The sequence below is a fragment of the Lentinula edodes genome, assembly GCF_021015755.1.
Source record: "Lentinula edodes strain Le(Bin) 0899 ss11 chromosome Unknown C8R40scaffold_13, whole genome shotgun sequence".
Taxonomy (NCBI): domain Eukaryota; kingdom Fungi; phylum Basidiomycota; class Agaricomycetes; order Agaricales; family Omphalotaceae; genus Lentinula; species Lentinula edodes.
This window is the reverse complement of record NW_025764319.1, coordinates 613879-629314: the sequence shown is the minus strand read 5'-3', so window position 1 is coordinate 629314 and position 15436 is coordinate 613879. Positions and strand designations below refer to the sequence as shown.

At 44.8% G+C, this 15436-nt stretch overlaps 7 protein-coding genes across 7 annotated transcripts; 2 read left to right on the top strand and 5 right to left on the bottom strand.

The window, feature by feature from the left end:
* The first annotated feature begins 2180 nt into the window (after nt 1-2180).
* C8R40DRAFT_137110 (uncharacterized protein) lies at nt 2181-3445 on the top strand. Its single transcript, XM_046234145.1, has 3 exons — nt 2181-2227; nt 2293-2651; nt 2705-3445. The coding sequence occupies exons 2-3, from the start codon at nt 2366-2368 to the stop codon at nt 3277-3279; spliced, it is 861 nt and encodes a 286-aa protein (XP_046087542.1). The 5' UTR covers nt 2181-2227; nt 2293-2365; the 3' UTR covers nt 3280-3445.
* Nucleotides 3446-4121: 676 nt separating this feature from the next.
* C8R40DRAFT_136765 (uncharacterized protein) lies at nt 4122-5681 on the bottom strand. The gene is made up of 3 exons (XM_046234143.1): nt 5490-5681; nt 5360-5441; nt 4122-5299 (listed from the first exon to the last, which is right to left on the bottom strand). The coding sequence occupies exons 1-3, from the start codon at nt 5583-5585 to the stop codon at nt 4224-4226; spliced, it is 1254 nt and encodes a 417-aa protein (XP_046087541.1). The 5' UTR covers nt 5586-5681; the 3' UTR covers nt 4122-4223.
* A 1-nt stretch (nt 5682) lies between these two features.
* On the bottom strand, nt 5683-7321 carry C8R40DRAFT_136841 (transcription initiation factor IID, 18kD subunit-domain-containing protein). Its single transcript, XM_046234144.1, has 6 exons — nt 7090-7321; nt 6931-7017; nt 6662-6869; nt 6441-6598; nt 6301-6388; nt 5683-6238 (listed from the first exon to the last, which is right to left on the bottom strand). Exons 1-6 carry the CDS (start codon nt 7165-7167, stop codon nt 5802-5804), a joined length of 1056 nt encoding a protein of 351 aa, XP_046087540.1. The 5' UTR covers nt 7168-7321; the 3' UTR covers nt 5683-5801.
* Nucleotides 7322-8515: 1194 nt separating this feature from the next.
* Nucleotides 8516-11347, bottom strand: C8R40DRAFT_1169563 (uncharacterized protein; the record flags this gene model as incomplete). The annotated part of the gene is made up of 10 exons (XM_046231392.1): nt 8516-8747; nt 8807-8849; nt 8902-9375; nt 9505-9612; nt 9665-9794; nt 9847-10425; nt 10479-10762; nt 10823-10903; nt 10959-11087; nt 11137-11347. 10 exons carry the CDS (start codon nt 11345-11347, stop codon nt 8516-8518), a joined length of 2271 nt encoding a protein of 756 aa, XP_046087539.1.
* Nucleotides 11348-11382: 35 nt separating this feature from the next.
* C8R40DRAFT_1099919 (uncharacterized protein) lies at nt 11383-13382 on the top strand. Its single transcript, XM_046227880.1, has 7 exons — nt 11383-11616; nt 11671-11869; nt 11921-12195; nt 12243-12495; nt 12549-12717; nt 12770-13142; nt 13198-13382. The coding sequence occupies exons 2-7, from the start codon at nt 11730-11732 to the stop codon at nt 13329-13331; spliced, it is 1344 nt and encodes a 447-aa protein (XP_046087538.1). The 5' UTR covers nt 11383-11616; nt 11671-11729; the 3' UTR covers nt 13332-13382.
* On the bottom strand, nt 13369-14473 carry C8R40DRAFT_1264655 (uncharacterized protein). The gene is made up of 7 exons (XM_046233895.1): nt 14448-14473; nt 14288-14388; nt 14128-14228; nt 13968-14006; nt 13838-13908; nt 13678-13748; nt 13369-13588 (listed from the first exon to the last, which is right to left on the bottom strand). The coding sequence occupies exons 3-7, from the start codon at nt 14223-14225 to the stop codon at nt 13457-13459; spliced, it is 411 nt and encodes a 136-aa protein (XP_046087537.1). The 5' UTR covers nt 14226-14228; nt 14288-14388; nt 14448-14473; the 3' UTR covers nt 13369-13456.
* C8R40DRAFT_1099916 (uncharacterized protein) lies at nt 14177-15409 on the bottom strand (the record flags this gene model as incomplete). The annotated part of the gene is made up of 8 exons (XM_046227879.1): nt 15296-15409; nt 15169-15239; nt 14928-15123; nt 14768-14806; nt 14608-14708; nt 14448-14548; nt 14288-14388; nt 14177-14228 (listed from the first exon to the last, which is right to left on the bottom strand). Coding segments are annotated over exons 3-6 (327 nt in total), but the record flags the coding sequence as incomplete, so codon positions are not given.
* Between the last annotated feature and the right edge of the window lie 27 nt (nt 15410-15436).

The window sequence follows — 15436 nt, the reverse complement described above, 5'->3', positions numbered from 1 at the left end:
TTTGCATGCAAATACAGTAATTCTTCGTGATCCTGGCAAAGATTGAATTTCGGTTCCCTCTTTTTCTTCGACTGGCAATGGCAATGTAGATACATTACATACATAGTCACACGGATAGGATAGGATACATATAAATTATACTGGCGAGGACCGATTCTCGAACGACCAGTTTACTATATATGTACTGTACAATTCTGGAACAAGGTAGTTGTATGGATGTCATTCTAGAGCTGTGTGCAATCTATTAGAGACCACTGGGCAGATCTGGGCAGATCGGACTAGTAGTCATTCTACAAAATAGCGAGAATCCTTGGAAGATCCTTCGATAAATTCAGGTTTACTAAGCTCAAATCCCTCTGGGTTCCCTTGTTCACCATACTGCGCAAGCATAATATCGGACGAAGACATCTCTTCGGGCGAGTTGACCCTTCGTTTTGGCGAGAAATAGTAATAGGGATACGTCGGCGGGAATGAAGATGAAGCTGACTGTCCACTAGATTCGCCCTGATTATCGTCGACGTCGAGAAGATCGTCCAAATGAACTGCACCAGGTATAGTTCGCACCACATTTGGCTTGCGGTCAAAAGCAGTCCCATCAAAAGATATGTTGAAATCCTTAGGCCTGGGTGTTGACTTATGAGCGCCGTATAGAGGGCTTAGGCTGGGTACAATAACATCTAGGTCACCTCTGTGCCCAAACGGTGATGGAAGCGTAGGAAAGCCCGGGCTGGATGCATTTGTAACAGGTAGTTCCGGTGATGCAGCCAAAGGATTCATAGGTCTGGATGAATTCGTATGATCCACAGAATGCGGTACATCCGTCGAATCAAGAGGATCGGGTGCAAACATTGGAAATATTTGACTGTTAGGAGAAACTGACGGGAGAGGTATTTCTTGGAAAGGCCCGCTATAGTTGAAGGGGTGTCTGCCCTGCATTCGAGACACCTCAAATTTCAAAGGTGGACGCTGATAGGGATGTGAACGTCCTTGACTTTCGGGGGGCCAAACTGCAACCAAATTCGACGGATCTGAAGGATCTTTTGACCATCTCCATGTACCAGGAACGTCGAGGTTCAAGTTGGAGGTCTAAAAGAGATTTGGCAATATTAGGGACAATAAAGTCAGTGAATTAAATATCACTTGCATTGTCTATCCTTGATGGTGCGCCGAGAGCAATACGTTGAAGATTGAACGAAGGCTTTCGTAAGAGGTGATTTTGATTTCCTTGGGATGGTGCCTGAGATATTAGGGATTGCTCGACAGCGTATGACGGCTGTCCAGGTTCTGGTCTAAAGTGTGCCCGTGGTGTAGGTGTGAATTGTTCACGATCCTCACGATCCTCACGATCCTCACGATCCTCTTGTAGTTGAAATGGTTCCATTGCTTGAAGAGCTGTAAGACGTTCTTGGGAAGCCTGAGGCTTCTGCACTGGTGCAGGTAAATGATTCAAAAGCCTGCCTTGTTCATCAAAGAGCTCGTGAGATATTGCTGTTGCATAGGCAGATTCACCATCGTCGAGAGGACGGCCGATTCGGTTCATGAGAGGTTGACCAGGAGTGAGATAGCGAGCAGGGGATTGTGCTTGGTCTGTGTTGGCGTATTCTCGAGGGACCGCTTTCACCGCAAAGGTAGATTTAGGTTCGCCACTAGGATAGTGCCGACCTTCCGGAGTGAACGGTTGAGGGACAGCAGAAGTGAACTCATGGGGGTGATGTTGGCGACCTTCTTCTAGGGAAGTTATTGCAGTAACATAGGCGGAACGACCCTCGTGTTCAGCATCCCGTGCTTGTACCGGGTAATCATGAAGAACCGGTATCTCCACCCTATGTGTTACGGGATACCGCCACTGCTCTGGAACACGATCGGCCTCTCCAGTAGGATCATGAGTTGCATGTGTGGCAAATACATCGTCGAAACTTTTCGGGTTGACCGGAAGTTCACGAAGCCAATTGCTCGCACGGTCAAATGGTCTCATGTCAGGGTCATTCCGAGCATCCAGTGCAGTCAAAACAGGACGTATTTCGCTGGGTGAATCCTGAAGGGCTCGATGGGCTAACATGCCTGCATATCCTGCAGGCCCTGAGAGGTTGCGAGCACGCTCGAACTCCTCTATGTGTTCGGGGACATATTGAGGTATCGCAGAGTTCCTTTGCGACGTTGACGCACCATGGGGTGATGCATTTAATGAGTCAATCCCAGGTGTCTACACGCAACAGAGAAGAATGAGGTACTGCTACTCATGTAAAAACAGCGAGAAACTAACCTGATACAAAATGTTTGGAGAATAAGTAGAATATTGAGGAATACTCGAATGTCCATTAGTTGCAGCGTCCGTCTGTCTGTCGATTCGGGAAGGTAAAATGGGATGCGGAAGTCCAGGCGGATACAAAGGGTGATAATTGTTTCTCTCGGACGGCACAGCAGGAGGGGGAGAACGAGGAGGAGGAGTATGATGGGAATGGGCTTGCTCAACAACTCTAGGCCGTACGTTTTGAAGTTCTGTCACCGTATCGTCAAGCATTTCACGTGTATGAGCCACCGGAGGTTGTATCGAAAGCTCACGCATCACATCATCACGGAGCTGCTGAGCTTCGCGAATTCGCTCAGGAACATTCAAAAGCGGATGGTTTGTGATACTTGGACTTGGAGGAGTATGAATGTTTGGTAAGCCGATGCCACTAGATCCCTAATGAGATATTATCAGCATACAAAGCTGTTTTGGATACTCGAACCACTTACAATGATAGCTGCCTCCCGCCGTTTCCCCTTCCCATTATCCTGTACAGGGGTAGCCGTGACAGGACGCGAGCTTTCTCCCAGCGGTCGCTGTGGAACTTGTTGATCTTCCCCAATGTTTATGTGGATTCCCACATTTCCTCCAACCGAGAGCTGTGTATTCGGGATATTAATAGCTTCCGCTATATTGCGTCTCACTCGCATTCCAGCTTCGAGTTGTTGGGTGGTCAGAATGTAGTGCTTTATCACCTCGGCCACATACTCTTTACCTTCTCCAGTCGGACTGCCTATCAACAACACAACTCTACGGCCTGGGCCGAGTACAATGTTCAAATTTGGGCTAGCGATTTGCATTTCGCCCGCAGGTATCAAACAATTACAACCAGGCCCTGGAGTAGCCTCTTCGATTCGGAGAAGATAATCAATCGGACCAACCGGGAAGATTACATGTCCGCCGATATGTACATGAGAATGTTGCTGGAGAGCGAGAAGATCCTCTGTGGGGTATGGCACAGGGTGGTCATGTTGAAGCGCAGAATCTAGGTGGGGGAAGCCATAGTCAAATACACGAGGACTTGCAGGCCTGGGTGCAATTGTGGAGACAGTGTTATCCTGTCCATTGAGAGCATATGTACCAAATGGACTCTCATCTGGTCCGTCATTAGGTCTGTTGGTTTGAGTTTTGGGACCCCTCGCAGGAGCTGTTGTATAAGTCGTAGGTGAGTCGTACTGAGTTTGTTTTGCCCTGTGAGGTCTAATAAATTTCGCGATGCGCTTGAAGGCTCGTAATTTCATAATGATGTTCGTTGATCGATGGAATCAAAGTTGATAGAGGTTCGTAAAGAATCTTGCCTATACAGATTCAACGTCGCGGTCGTGATTTTGATTCGATGTTGGAAACGTTAGAAGATCGTAGTATGAGCTGAAATCAAATCAGAAAAAGACTCACTCTTAAATATGTTTTATTAGCACTCGTTCTCAGACAAGGTGAACCATTCCAGTGTATCACCGCCTCATCCATGGCGACAGAAGTGAATTTGGCAAAACCTCATTGAATGTTTTTGTTCTTTTTCTTTCGGCAAGAAAGTCGCCAGGTCCCAATATTACAAGGCTACGTACTTCCTTTGACATCAAGTTGCGTTGTGGGTGCGATGTAGGTCCATGCTCCTTTTGTTTCCGCAAAAGGTAAGTATCAATATTCTGAAGGTTGAGGATAAGCAGCATGGTGCGAATTGAATGAAGCTGGCACAAGCTGATATTTATGTTTATAGATTTGGATATCATACTTATGTTACATGAATTGGGTTTTATCACTTCTGAAATTGATAAGACCTTGCGGTGTTCAATGAGGTGCACCGCTTCGATAGCTCGTTCCAAATCGACTGCGAGCAAAAGCAGAGCTGGGTTGTGTAAGATAAGTCACAACAAAATAACAATGAGACGCTCACAATTTCGAACCGTTCCCTCGAATATTCGATAATAGCGCACTATCCAAAGCACTCGCAGATAGGCTGGTGTCTGTGCAAATTGTTCAATAGAATATACGGAATAGAAGAGGACGAGAGCCTACCACTAATATCACTAAAACTCCCTGTAGAAGCTTCAGAGCCATCCTTATCATGTTCATTCAACCGACCCGATGCGTGCCCAAGTCCGCGATGAGATTGGCCCAAAGCACTGCGCGGGGACAAAGCCGGAGGACTCAACGACTTGGTCGGTGACATATGTCTTCTTAACGGCGGAGATCTTGGCTGTGGAGATTGTGGCAATGAATCTGGTGTAGGAGAAGGTATCTCGGGTAAAGAGCCCTGTGGCGAGTTAGCACTGGACACACTCTGGCTCGTACTGGCGCTCCGGCTGGACAACGAAGCGTTGTAACGCTGTTTATGGTAGTTATGGTGAGTTTCCGAGGGTATGTTGGGATCATCTCTTCCACGACTGTACTCTCCACCCTGCTGTCCTATCCGTCGAACTTGCTTCCGCCCAACGCTGACCAGACCCAATGAGTCCCCCGTTATCATTTTCTGTAATTCGGCCAGTTTCTTATCTAAAGCCTCTTGTTCCTCCGCAACGCGTTCAGCTTCCTCCTCTTTCAGCATTTCGTCATCATCTGAATCCATTTCATCCTCTCCAGACGACGGCGGAGAGGGTCGACGTTCCGAACCTGATTGCAGATGCGTGGGGTTCCTTGCGAGGGGACTTTGTAGCGTGAGGGTTGATGAAGATGCTGTCGCCTTTTTAGGGCGTAATGAGGATACAGAGGAATTATCTCGATGTCCGAGTGAGTTGAGCCTTGCGCGTATACCCAAAGGTGTAGTGCCACTTCCACGGCTCAGAGAAGGTGAGAGCCGTGTATTCAGTCTACCTGGCGTTCGTCCCGCAACGCTTCGTGCCGCTGGGTTTCCTGAAGGTCCAAAAGGTGTACCGGAAGGCGCATTAGGAGATATAGGACTCGACACTCCGGATATATCTTGCAGTCCGCGCAAATCTTCTTGATATCTGGCATGCACCCGATAAAGTAGATACGGCAGTGGGACTTCAAGATGAGCGGCAAGGCCTTTCCCTGTAGAACTCATTCATGAACACTGATTTGTGGCGGAATCCCAACCAAGTCATAACTCACAGTCTGCCCCTCCGCCGTCGCTGGCTCTCGATTTCTCTATCACTTTCCAAAGTATATCTGCTTTTTCTGGACTCCATTCTACCTGTAATATTCAATTATGAAAAGAACAATTAGTGAAGAGATTTCATACCTTTGGTGGGTCAATAATCTGATCTTCCTGGTTCGCCGGTCTATTGTACGGCAGCCGAACAATGACACGGACGTTCTGCGTTGTAGTTGGCGACATGTTGTCGGTTCTAATATCCTTTCAGATCAAGCTCGCACAACAAGACCGAGCTGCACCTCTGCATAGTGAGAGTCCGTGTTGAAGCTTGAAGGGTGAGAAAGTTACTTGTTGACTTATTGATATTTGCAGATACCAGAAAAATACAAAGACACATACTATATATACACTCTAAGCATACATGACATGGTATACATCATAGGAAACTGAACGTTGAACCTAGATCAATGAGACTCTCGTCCGAACAAGTCCTCCTCGCCAATTATGCATTCCTGCAGACCGTCGATGAGACCAATCACCTTGCATCCTCGAAAATGCATCCTGGATATGCTCAGGCCCTAGTGCTGTCCGCGCTTCAGGTGGCGGAAGAAACAGAGAGTTCACTGGCAGTGTATACTCATCCCTATCTGGCGAATCCTCACGACGTCTCTTTTCCGCTGACCCTCCAACACCATTGGCTTTGCGCTTTCCGAGCACAGGGGAGGAATAATCGTCTCTGTGATAGGCTTCTTCCAAGGACTTTTTCACCGTGAGCCCGGCAAGAGTCAGGGAACGAACCATCTCGAAAGCGAGGAAACCGACAATGTCAACAGTGTCATCGTTTGAGCGAAGATCGAGATGCGAAGGGAGATTAAGGAATTCACGGAAACGTTTGGCTGTGAGGTGGACCGAGGAGGCTTCAGTTGTGACCTTGCTAGGATGCAAAGAGTGATCTTACCTTTGCGATATGTAAACGTAGCCTGCCGACAATCTGCATAATGTTGGTACTCTTCTCTGGTCATCTGTCGAGTAGCATCGTCCGCTTCCTGTAATGAATGGTAATTATCATAACTGTGAAGAGCATATGTAGACACGGACCTTCAAACGCTGGATTGAAGCCTCGTGAGCTTCGATATCATCTTCGTCCTCTTCATCCTCATCCTCACGTCCACTCTGCCTTAAAACTTCAGAATAAAGCGTAGTGATTTCCCAAGGTAGCTTGATTGTTATCTTTTGCGCTTTCGCTGCTAGCTTATCTGTGCAATGTATGTGTGAGTAATGTTGGGAATGCCTAAACGCAGACAGAAAAGAGGACGCACCATCAGCACCATCCTCAATAGCTTCTTCTACTCCACCTCCACCGGCTGCATTATCAGAGTCCTTTGCGTGCTTTCTCACGTCTTTCCACGAAAGATAGGTGCGGAGACGGTTGACCTTGCCTCTATCATGGCGTATGAGGAATATGAGGTCTTCAGCGGAGAGGTATCGTGCCCCGCGGCGGATTGCTAAACCTCTGGCCTGAATAATCTGGGTTGTATAGCATTAATCATGACTGAGCATGAGGTGTTCATAAATGGAAAACACGAACCAACTCGACAAGCTGACTTCGTACAATATCTTCGACGAGATTCACAGTCTCAGAGAGAGGATCTTGTACTTCTCCGAATACGAACATCTATATGATAGTTCCGCATTATGAACATCACTCACATTTCAGTTTCGTTCAGAGTATGGCGGACATCTTTACCATTTGGGAAATTTCCTGGGTGTACTTGTAGTCCTTCGTGACACTCATGGCCTCCGCAGGCTTTTTGGAAGAAGCCATAGCAATTTACCGACGGTGAGATTTCGAGAGATTTCGAGAGGTTTCGGTCAAGCTGTAAAAGGTGGTGCTGTGAGATAAGAACAATTGTTTATCACAGATGTACTATGGAAAGCCGGAACGGTACGCTCCCAGATCAGTTCCGGCATCATAGCCGCTGATGGCTTGCATTATAAAACCAAGGAGGACCTCGGAGAGCTCAATTCATCTCGGTGATTAGATAAGGCTGATTTAGTATTCAAGTATTGACATATTTTGTCCTGTTTCGCCACTTGCCCCCTTTCCCACCAAATGTTCGACCATCCACCTTCAGCACTGGCTCTAACTAAGCTTTAGTATAACATTTGCAGCCCCTCAGACTCCAGGTGAGTGCCTATGGTTGTGTTATTCATGTTGGAGTTTGGGCTGGTGCTTGGAATTCATGTTCTTCTGCTATATTGCAGCTTATATGTGATATGTTTTCATGCTCCATTTTGCTCACTTTTAGGCTTTTCTTGAGATTTGTGTATTTTCTGCTCCAGCCCTTCAGAAACCCAATGCAAGTGATCAAGTATATTTCTGGTTTGTTTAAGCTATCCGTTATCAGTATAGAATAATCGGCTTTTCCCGAGAAAGTCAGCGGAAGATTCAACTCAACCCGCAACTTTGACTGGGATATGCCGAGATGCATTGTCATTTGCATCCTAAAACCACTGTCATCCATGTGGGCTCATCTCCCCAGACTCCAGGCCAACTCCATTTTAATTGTCATGGCATTTTCATTGCATCGTCCTTCTAAATATAATATCACTCATTACAGTTAGCAGTGAGCAACTCACAAATCATCATATTTCCCTCAATACTGACTGTCTCGGACTCATTCTAGGTTCATTGGAATTGTATCAGCATCGTCTCAATGGCCCACACTTCGCTCCCTGATTGGCTCAGAAAATTTGACCTTCATCATCGTTGCTGGTGGTCTCCAGGTGAGCAGCTCACAAAATGTCATATTTCCCTCAATACTGACTGTCTCGGACTCATTCTAGGTTCATTGGAATCGTATCAGCATCGTCTCAATGGCCCGCACTTCGCTCCCTGATTGACTCCGAAAATTTGACCTTCATCATCGTTGCTGGTGTTCTCCAGGTGAGCAGCTCACAAATTATCATATTTCCCTCAACCTAACTGTCTTGGACTCGTTCTAGGATTCTAAGCTTGTTCAATTTGTTTCTCTATAAGTCATAAATATCTTTCATAATCAGCATATAACATGGTCAACATATAACGCATAGGAGGCATAGAGACATAGAGAGCATAGTGGGCATGTTACACATAATATCGGCATAATTTTGAGGGTTGCCCTGAAATTAATCTATTCTGGCTGAGTTTCTAACACCATTGCCTGCTCGTCGTAAAGTTGTAGTGCTTCACAACCTGGAACACCATGTTCCTCAACTGCCTGAGCACTGCACATGTTGATTAAAGGGAGGTCAAAGAAGCGACAAAAACGGGATTTTGAGCATTTGTGTTCTGTCAAGAACTTGTTGAATGCATTCCGAACATTTCCTGGGCCGAAAAGGTCATCGAGGTCATCTTTGAGCTCACTATTATAACCATAGAATTAGCATAGCAATGGATATGTGGTAATTGGGATGGGTCGTACGGAGCTGTCATAATTTGACCATCAGTCAAAAGTCCGCTACAGCCTGCAACAGTCATGAATTAATATGGGCCTTTCGATATAAAGATAAGACTTACCCTGGAAGTCAGAAAGATAGGCAAAACCTTCCGTTTTCCAGAAAATGATGTGCTGAATAGAAGAGAGATATTCTGTTTCAATTCTATGAGGATCGTTCAAGGCCAGTTCTTCGATTAGAGGACCAATGTCTGCAGAGCCATTGTTGATATATTTACAGAACGATGTTTCTGCTGCAGGTATGACTTCCTCGGCCATGAGCGTCATCTTGCGTGAGGAAAGGTTCTTTACAGAACTACCAGTTACTTCGGAATGCACAGTAAGGACAAAGGCATTGACATAGCGAAATGAAGGAATATTGGCAGGGGGAATAAGTTTTGTCACTCCAAGGAAACGAGTTATCCATCCTAAGGCAAATTCAAACAACATATCTGACCACAAGTGGAGGTTGGCATCACGAACAATGGATTCCAACTCAGCCCCTACTGGAAGACGGAGAAGATGGGCGTCATCTTTTGAAGTACCTTTGGATTTGCCTGTAGTATAGGGTCATTTCACAATGACATTGCAGTTCCATTTCGGAGTTTGTAATCGAGCTGAATGTGCTGTCCGAAAGGACCCTTTTCCAATCACAGTAGGATTTAAGACAATAGAGCCTACATCACGGGTTTCGATGTCGAAGGTGAACCGCACCGGTGTAGGTGAAGCAGCAACATCAGCATAGTCGAATGAGGGGATTTGAAAGAGTTCCACAGAGTAATATGTTCCATCGACTAATACGATATTGACATGAGATCAATTATACATAGATGCATGAACACGTACATTGCTTCACTTGGGTAAGCGTGACCTGCCCTCCAGATTGTAATACATGTTTTGCAGCTCCCCGTTTTGGTGATCGATAAGTTTTCTTAGATGCACGTGAAAATGGAACTGTTTCATTGGGAGAAGTGACCTGTAATGAAAGTGTAAATAAGGTAATCAGCAAATCAACACTCCAAGCTCACTGATAGACTACGCTTCCGTGACCCTTTGTTTGTACCAGTATTAAGTGAGTCCTGCCATCCATGCGTAAAAAGAGAAGACGCAGGTCCATGTGTATTCATGGAATGGGTTGCTACAGTGGAACATGTATTCATAGAATGGGTGGCTGCAGTGGAACATATATTCATGGGAACAGCTACTGCGGTGGAGCGGGAAGGATTTTTGGATTTGGTTGTGGTCTGGGATGAAACAGCATCTTCTGCAAGTTCGAGCGCGTTCTCGAAGTCTTCATAAGGAATAACAATTCCAATCTCAAACGGTTTTGCATTATGGGTAAAGATTTTATCTCCTGTTTTTCCTTTCCCCCCTCTCGGAGCTTTCAATAGCTGGTCCCGGTCATAGAACCAAAGTCGACCAGGTTCAGCCTGGATAAGGTTAACCCAGGCTGTAGGCCAAATTTCACGGACCTCCACCCGAGTCCAATCCCAGGAAAAATCTGGGAATTTCGCAAGAAGCTGAGGCCAAACAAGGCGTTTTGCTTGCACTATAAGTTCTTCGGCTGTGATCCCTCGAGGCGTTGAAGGATCAGTTTCAGCGATGTTCTATCATACAGAGTTGAGAGATGTATTAGCATTATTGTAAACACTTTACTCACACTGATTGGAACAAACTTAGGCATGTAACTTTTTGTAGATGCCTTGGGATTGACACAATACCCTACGAGATATGCCACCGAAATGAGCTCATTACTGTGCACATAAGCTTTTGCCTGTTGATTTTTGATAGCCTGATGGTAGTGTCGGTGGTGTTCACCATATCCAATGGCACGTCCAGTAGTAGAACCGATTCCGGTGGATAAATGAGCTGCCGGTCCACCAATGTGGTTTGCAGGCATTTTTCGACTACCACTCAAAGAAGGTGGTGGTGGCGGCGGCATCACTATGCAGTTCAAAAGTGGTAAGTTCCTGATATTCAACACGAGGATAGGATCAAACTGACATCCAATAGGGGCTGGATTTGCTCGAGCAACACTTGTGCGACCTGGAAGTGCAGTAACAGCTCGTTGTTCACGTGTTGCTTCTTAGAGCCCAGTATATCTGTAAGTGAGGAAAAGGATGTATAAATCAAGGCCCACCTTTTTTTTTCGCATCAATGACACGCCTCCGGATGTCTTCTGGGTCAAATTTGCGCTCCCATGCCAGTTCTTCGGCTGTAAAGGATAGATCGCTAATGCCATAGACATCCTCAAATTTTTTGGTTGATTCTATGAGCAGATATCAATAATGTCTGATAAAAGTTCATAATAATCACACCTTGCAGGCCATTAGAGATCGCCTTGTGCCAGTAGTACAATGCACAAGGAAGGCACATCTTGACCATAGGCGGAGCAACACTTTGGTGATTGGTGTTCTGAACAGGATAAAATCTGGTACCCAGAGGTATGCCATATTTACAACGTCCACAGGCAGTTGCTTCCGTTGCAATACAATCAATAGTAAAGAGAGGATAATTGCTATTTGACATGGCGGTTGGATAGATGCAGAACAAGCTCAAGGCGTGTGAAAGTTAGCACTTCGAAAAGTTCAGTCACTGACTTTGGACGATAATTTGCAACCATATGACCTCCAAGAAGAAGAACCAGTATGCAGGCCTACGTGAGTGTTCTTGTTGGTAGACACATGAGATCAAACTAATAGTATTCCAGCCCCAGTCACTATGATTGAGCCAATAATCTCAAAATATTGGAACATGGGCAAAAATGACAAGTTTATACTTGAACGGATACGAGAAAGCCTAAATTCAAATGAATATCAGATTGGGTGTGGCCATGCCATAAACTATTCTTACACTTCATTGACTATGCTCTAGGGAAACCAATCTACGCAAAACTCGTGAATCACTGGGAATGTTTTCTGCAAGAAAGCATGGGGAAACAATTGAATCGATTGCTGAACGGATGAAAAGTTTGCGACTGACATATCCCAAGGCAGGTGTACGTGATATGACAGACTTGTTTTGGCGAGAGTACCAAATCAAGATACCAAGGTTTGATGAGATTCCTGTGATTGAAAGATCTATTTTTGACGATGATTCTAGGTCACTGGTCAATAGTTACTGTAAAACATATGAGCCAGACCTAGTCAAACAGCGAAGAGCTAATCGTCTTAGCCGGAAGTTGTTCTGGGCAGCTGGGCTTTTCGATGTTGTGTGTGTGGATCAGCATGACAAATGGAGGGAGAAGTGGAAGCTAGGACTTCACGTTGGGGTGGAACCAATGTCTGGACAAATCCTATGGCTTGAGATATGGCATACAAATCGCAATCCCAAAATTGTTGCCTCATACTATTTGGATTGGGTCGAAGCAAGTGGCTGTGAGTGTCATTACGAGCAACATTCAAATGCTAATTTAATACCTCAGATATGCCGTTGGTTACTCAAAGTGACCCTGGGACCGAGAACTATGGAATCGCAAATGCTCATACTGCCCTTCGTCAGTGGCATGATCCAAACATGGTTGGAACTTTGTCACACCGATGGATGAACCGAAAGAAGAACATCAAACCAGAGATTATCTGGAATCAGGTTCGAAGACGCTTCAGTCCAGGATTTGAAGATATCCTGCTCGTGGGCATCAATCAAGGATGGTATAACTGTGAGAATCCATTGGAAAAGTACGTTGTCTTCAGCTTTACTAATTCTGGATTTATGGTGATGATCAATATAGTTTAGTATTCCGATGGGTATTCATCCCATGGCTACAGAAGGAACTAGACACTTTCCGTCATCGGGTCAACAATTTTAAAAAGAGGCGTGACAAAAACAAGATTTTACCTCAAGGTATACCAAATGAGATTGTAGATCGACCAAGTGCATTTCAGGTCATGGACTTCCGGGTGCGACATTCAGAAACATTGTCATAGTATCACAGTTAATATCTGTCTTTAGGTCAAAGTCAATAAAGAGGCTATAGATGTTGTTCGCCAACGATATGCACCTCGGTCAGATCAAGTGTTCGATCTTGTTCCATGCAACTTCAATGGAATCATATCTAACATGTATGTATTCCTTGGAAGTCCTGAAATCACACGAAGCTCGTGCTGGGATGTGTATCTTGCCCTTCTCAATAAGCTTGAAGAACCCAACATTCAACCTTCAGTCTTGCATACACTCGAAACATGGGACTCAACATTTGTTGATGGCGATGATGGTCAAACGCCAGAGCTTTTAGCAAACTCAAATCCTCTTGCAAATGGTCCTGGAGTCCGTACACCTGCTGGGTCATTCTACTATGGTGGTGTAAATCATGGAAATGGTCTTGGTACGTACATCACTCTGAGATATCAGGATTTGACTAACTTGGAAGGATTTATTAGATCAGGATCAGGTATCAGTGGGTGATGAAGATCCAGGTAACAGTGAGAATGAGATAGAGGAAGCAGATCTAGATGGGGCATTTGGGTTGTTCTCTGAGGATGAGGATGATGATATGTTGGACGTTCCAATGTAACCTAAGTGTATAGTTTCTACAAAAATGTCATATTGACCTCTCTGAGTGACCTTTGTCTGATTGCATGATGTGTGTTTTTCATAGCGGCCTTTACATGCTGCATAAACTACGCAAAAAGCTTTAAATTACTCCCAGAGGTTCAAAAATTCTGAGTCAATCCTACTGGGGGTGACCACATTAATATAGGTTAAAAATCTTTGGCTAGGAAAATGGGTGGTATGGGAATGGAGAGGAGAGCCAGGCGGAGAAATCATGCACTGGAACATAGAAATGCATTCAGTGATGAGAAAGCTATGAGTACAACAATGAAACTCAACTTGAGGTCAGGATAATGACAACGACATACTTCAAAAATCTTCGGCCAGGGAAATGAGTAGCATAGGAATGGAGAGGAGACCCAGGCGAAGAGATCGTGCACTAGAACGCAGAATTCCATTCAGAAATAAGAAAGATATGAGTACAATAATGAAACTCACCTCGAGATCAGGATAATGACCATGACGTACTGCAAAAATCTTCGGCCAGGGATATGAGTGACATAGGGGTGAAGAGGAGACCCAGACGAGGAAGTCGTGTGCTAGGACAGAGAATTCCATTCAGAAATGAGAAAGATATAAGTACAACAATGAAACTCACCTCAAGGTCAGAATGATGACAACAACGTACTTCAAAAATCTTCGGCCAGGGATATGAGTAGCATAGGAGTGAGGAGGAGACCCAGGCAATGAAATCGTGCACTAGAACGTAGAATTCCATTCAGAAATAAGAAAGATATGAGTGCAATAATGAAACTCACCTCGAAGTCAGGATAATGACAACGACATACTTCAAAAATCTTCGGCCAGGGAAATGAGTAGCATAGGAGTGAAGAGGAGACCCAGGCAAAGAGATCATACACTAGAACGTAGAGTTCCATTCAGAAATAAGAAAGATATGAGTGCAATAATGAAACTCACCTCGAAGTCAGGATAATGCCAATGACGTACTGCGAAAATCTTCGGCCAGGGATATGAGTAGCATAGGAGTGAGGAGGAGACCCAGGCAATGAAATCGTGCACTAGAACGTAGAATTCCATTCAGAAATAAGAAAGATATGAGTGCAATAATGAAACTCACCTCGAAGTCAGGATAATGACAATGACGTACTGCGAAAATCTTCGGCCAGGGATATGAGTAGCATAGGAGTGAGAAGGAGACCCAGGCAGTGAAATCGTGCACTAGAACGTAGAATTCCATTCAGAAATAAGAAAGATATGAGTGCAATAATGAAACTCACCTCGAGATCAGGATAATGACAATGACGTACTGCGAAAATCTTCGGCCAGGGATATGAGTAGCATAGGAGTGAAGAGGAGACCCAGGCGAAGAAGTCGTGTGCTAGGACATAGAATTCCATTCAGAAATGAGAAAGATATAAGTACAACAATGAAACTCACCTCAAGGTCAGAATGATGACAACAACGTACTTCAAAAATCTTCGGCCAGGGAAATGAGCAGCATAGGAATGAAGAGGAAACCCAGGCAAAGAAATTGTGCATTAGAATGTAGAAATCCATTCAGTGATGAGAAAGCTATGAGTACAACAATGAAACTCACCTCAAGGTCAGGATAATGGCAACAATGTACTTCAGAAATCTTTGGCCAGGGAAATGAGTAGCATAGGTATGGAGAGGAGACCCAGGCAACGAAATTGTGCACTATAACATAGAACTCCATTCAGAATTGGTAGTCATGAACAGATTGATTCTACTCCCGGCCCCAGAGCGCTTCCAGCAGTACCGAACTGTAGATACTGAAAATGTCAGATTTAGGAACCCTTCAAAAAATTCCCACTCACCAGAAGCACAATGCTTATGAATACATGAAGCCTCTTGGTTAGTTCGTCCAGTGTTGACTGATTTGAAAGCCCTCATATTCAATCATTATCAATTGGCAGGGCCTCTGAAAACACACCAGAGACATACCTGTGTAAAATACATAATCAAACATCTAAATCGGAAAAATGTAATCCTTCGAAATTTCTGCATGCTACTTAGGTACTGCACCAAGACATGAATAAAGATAATTAGACAAGGAGAGGAATGAGGATGAATTAATAACAGCAT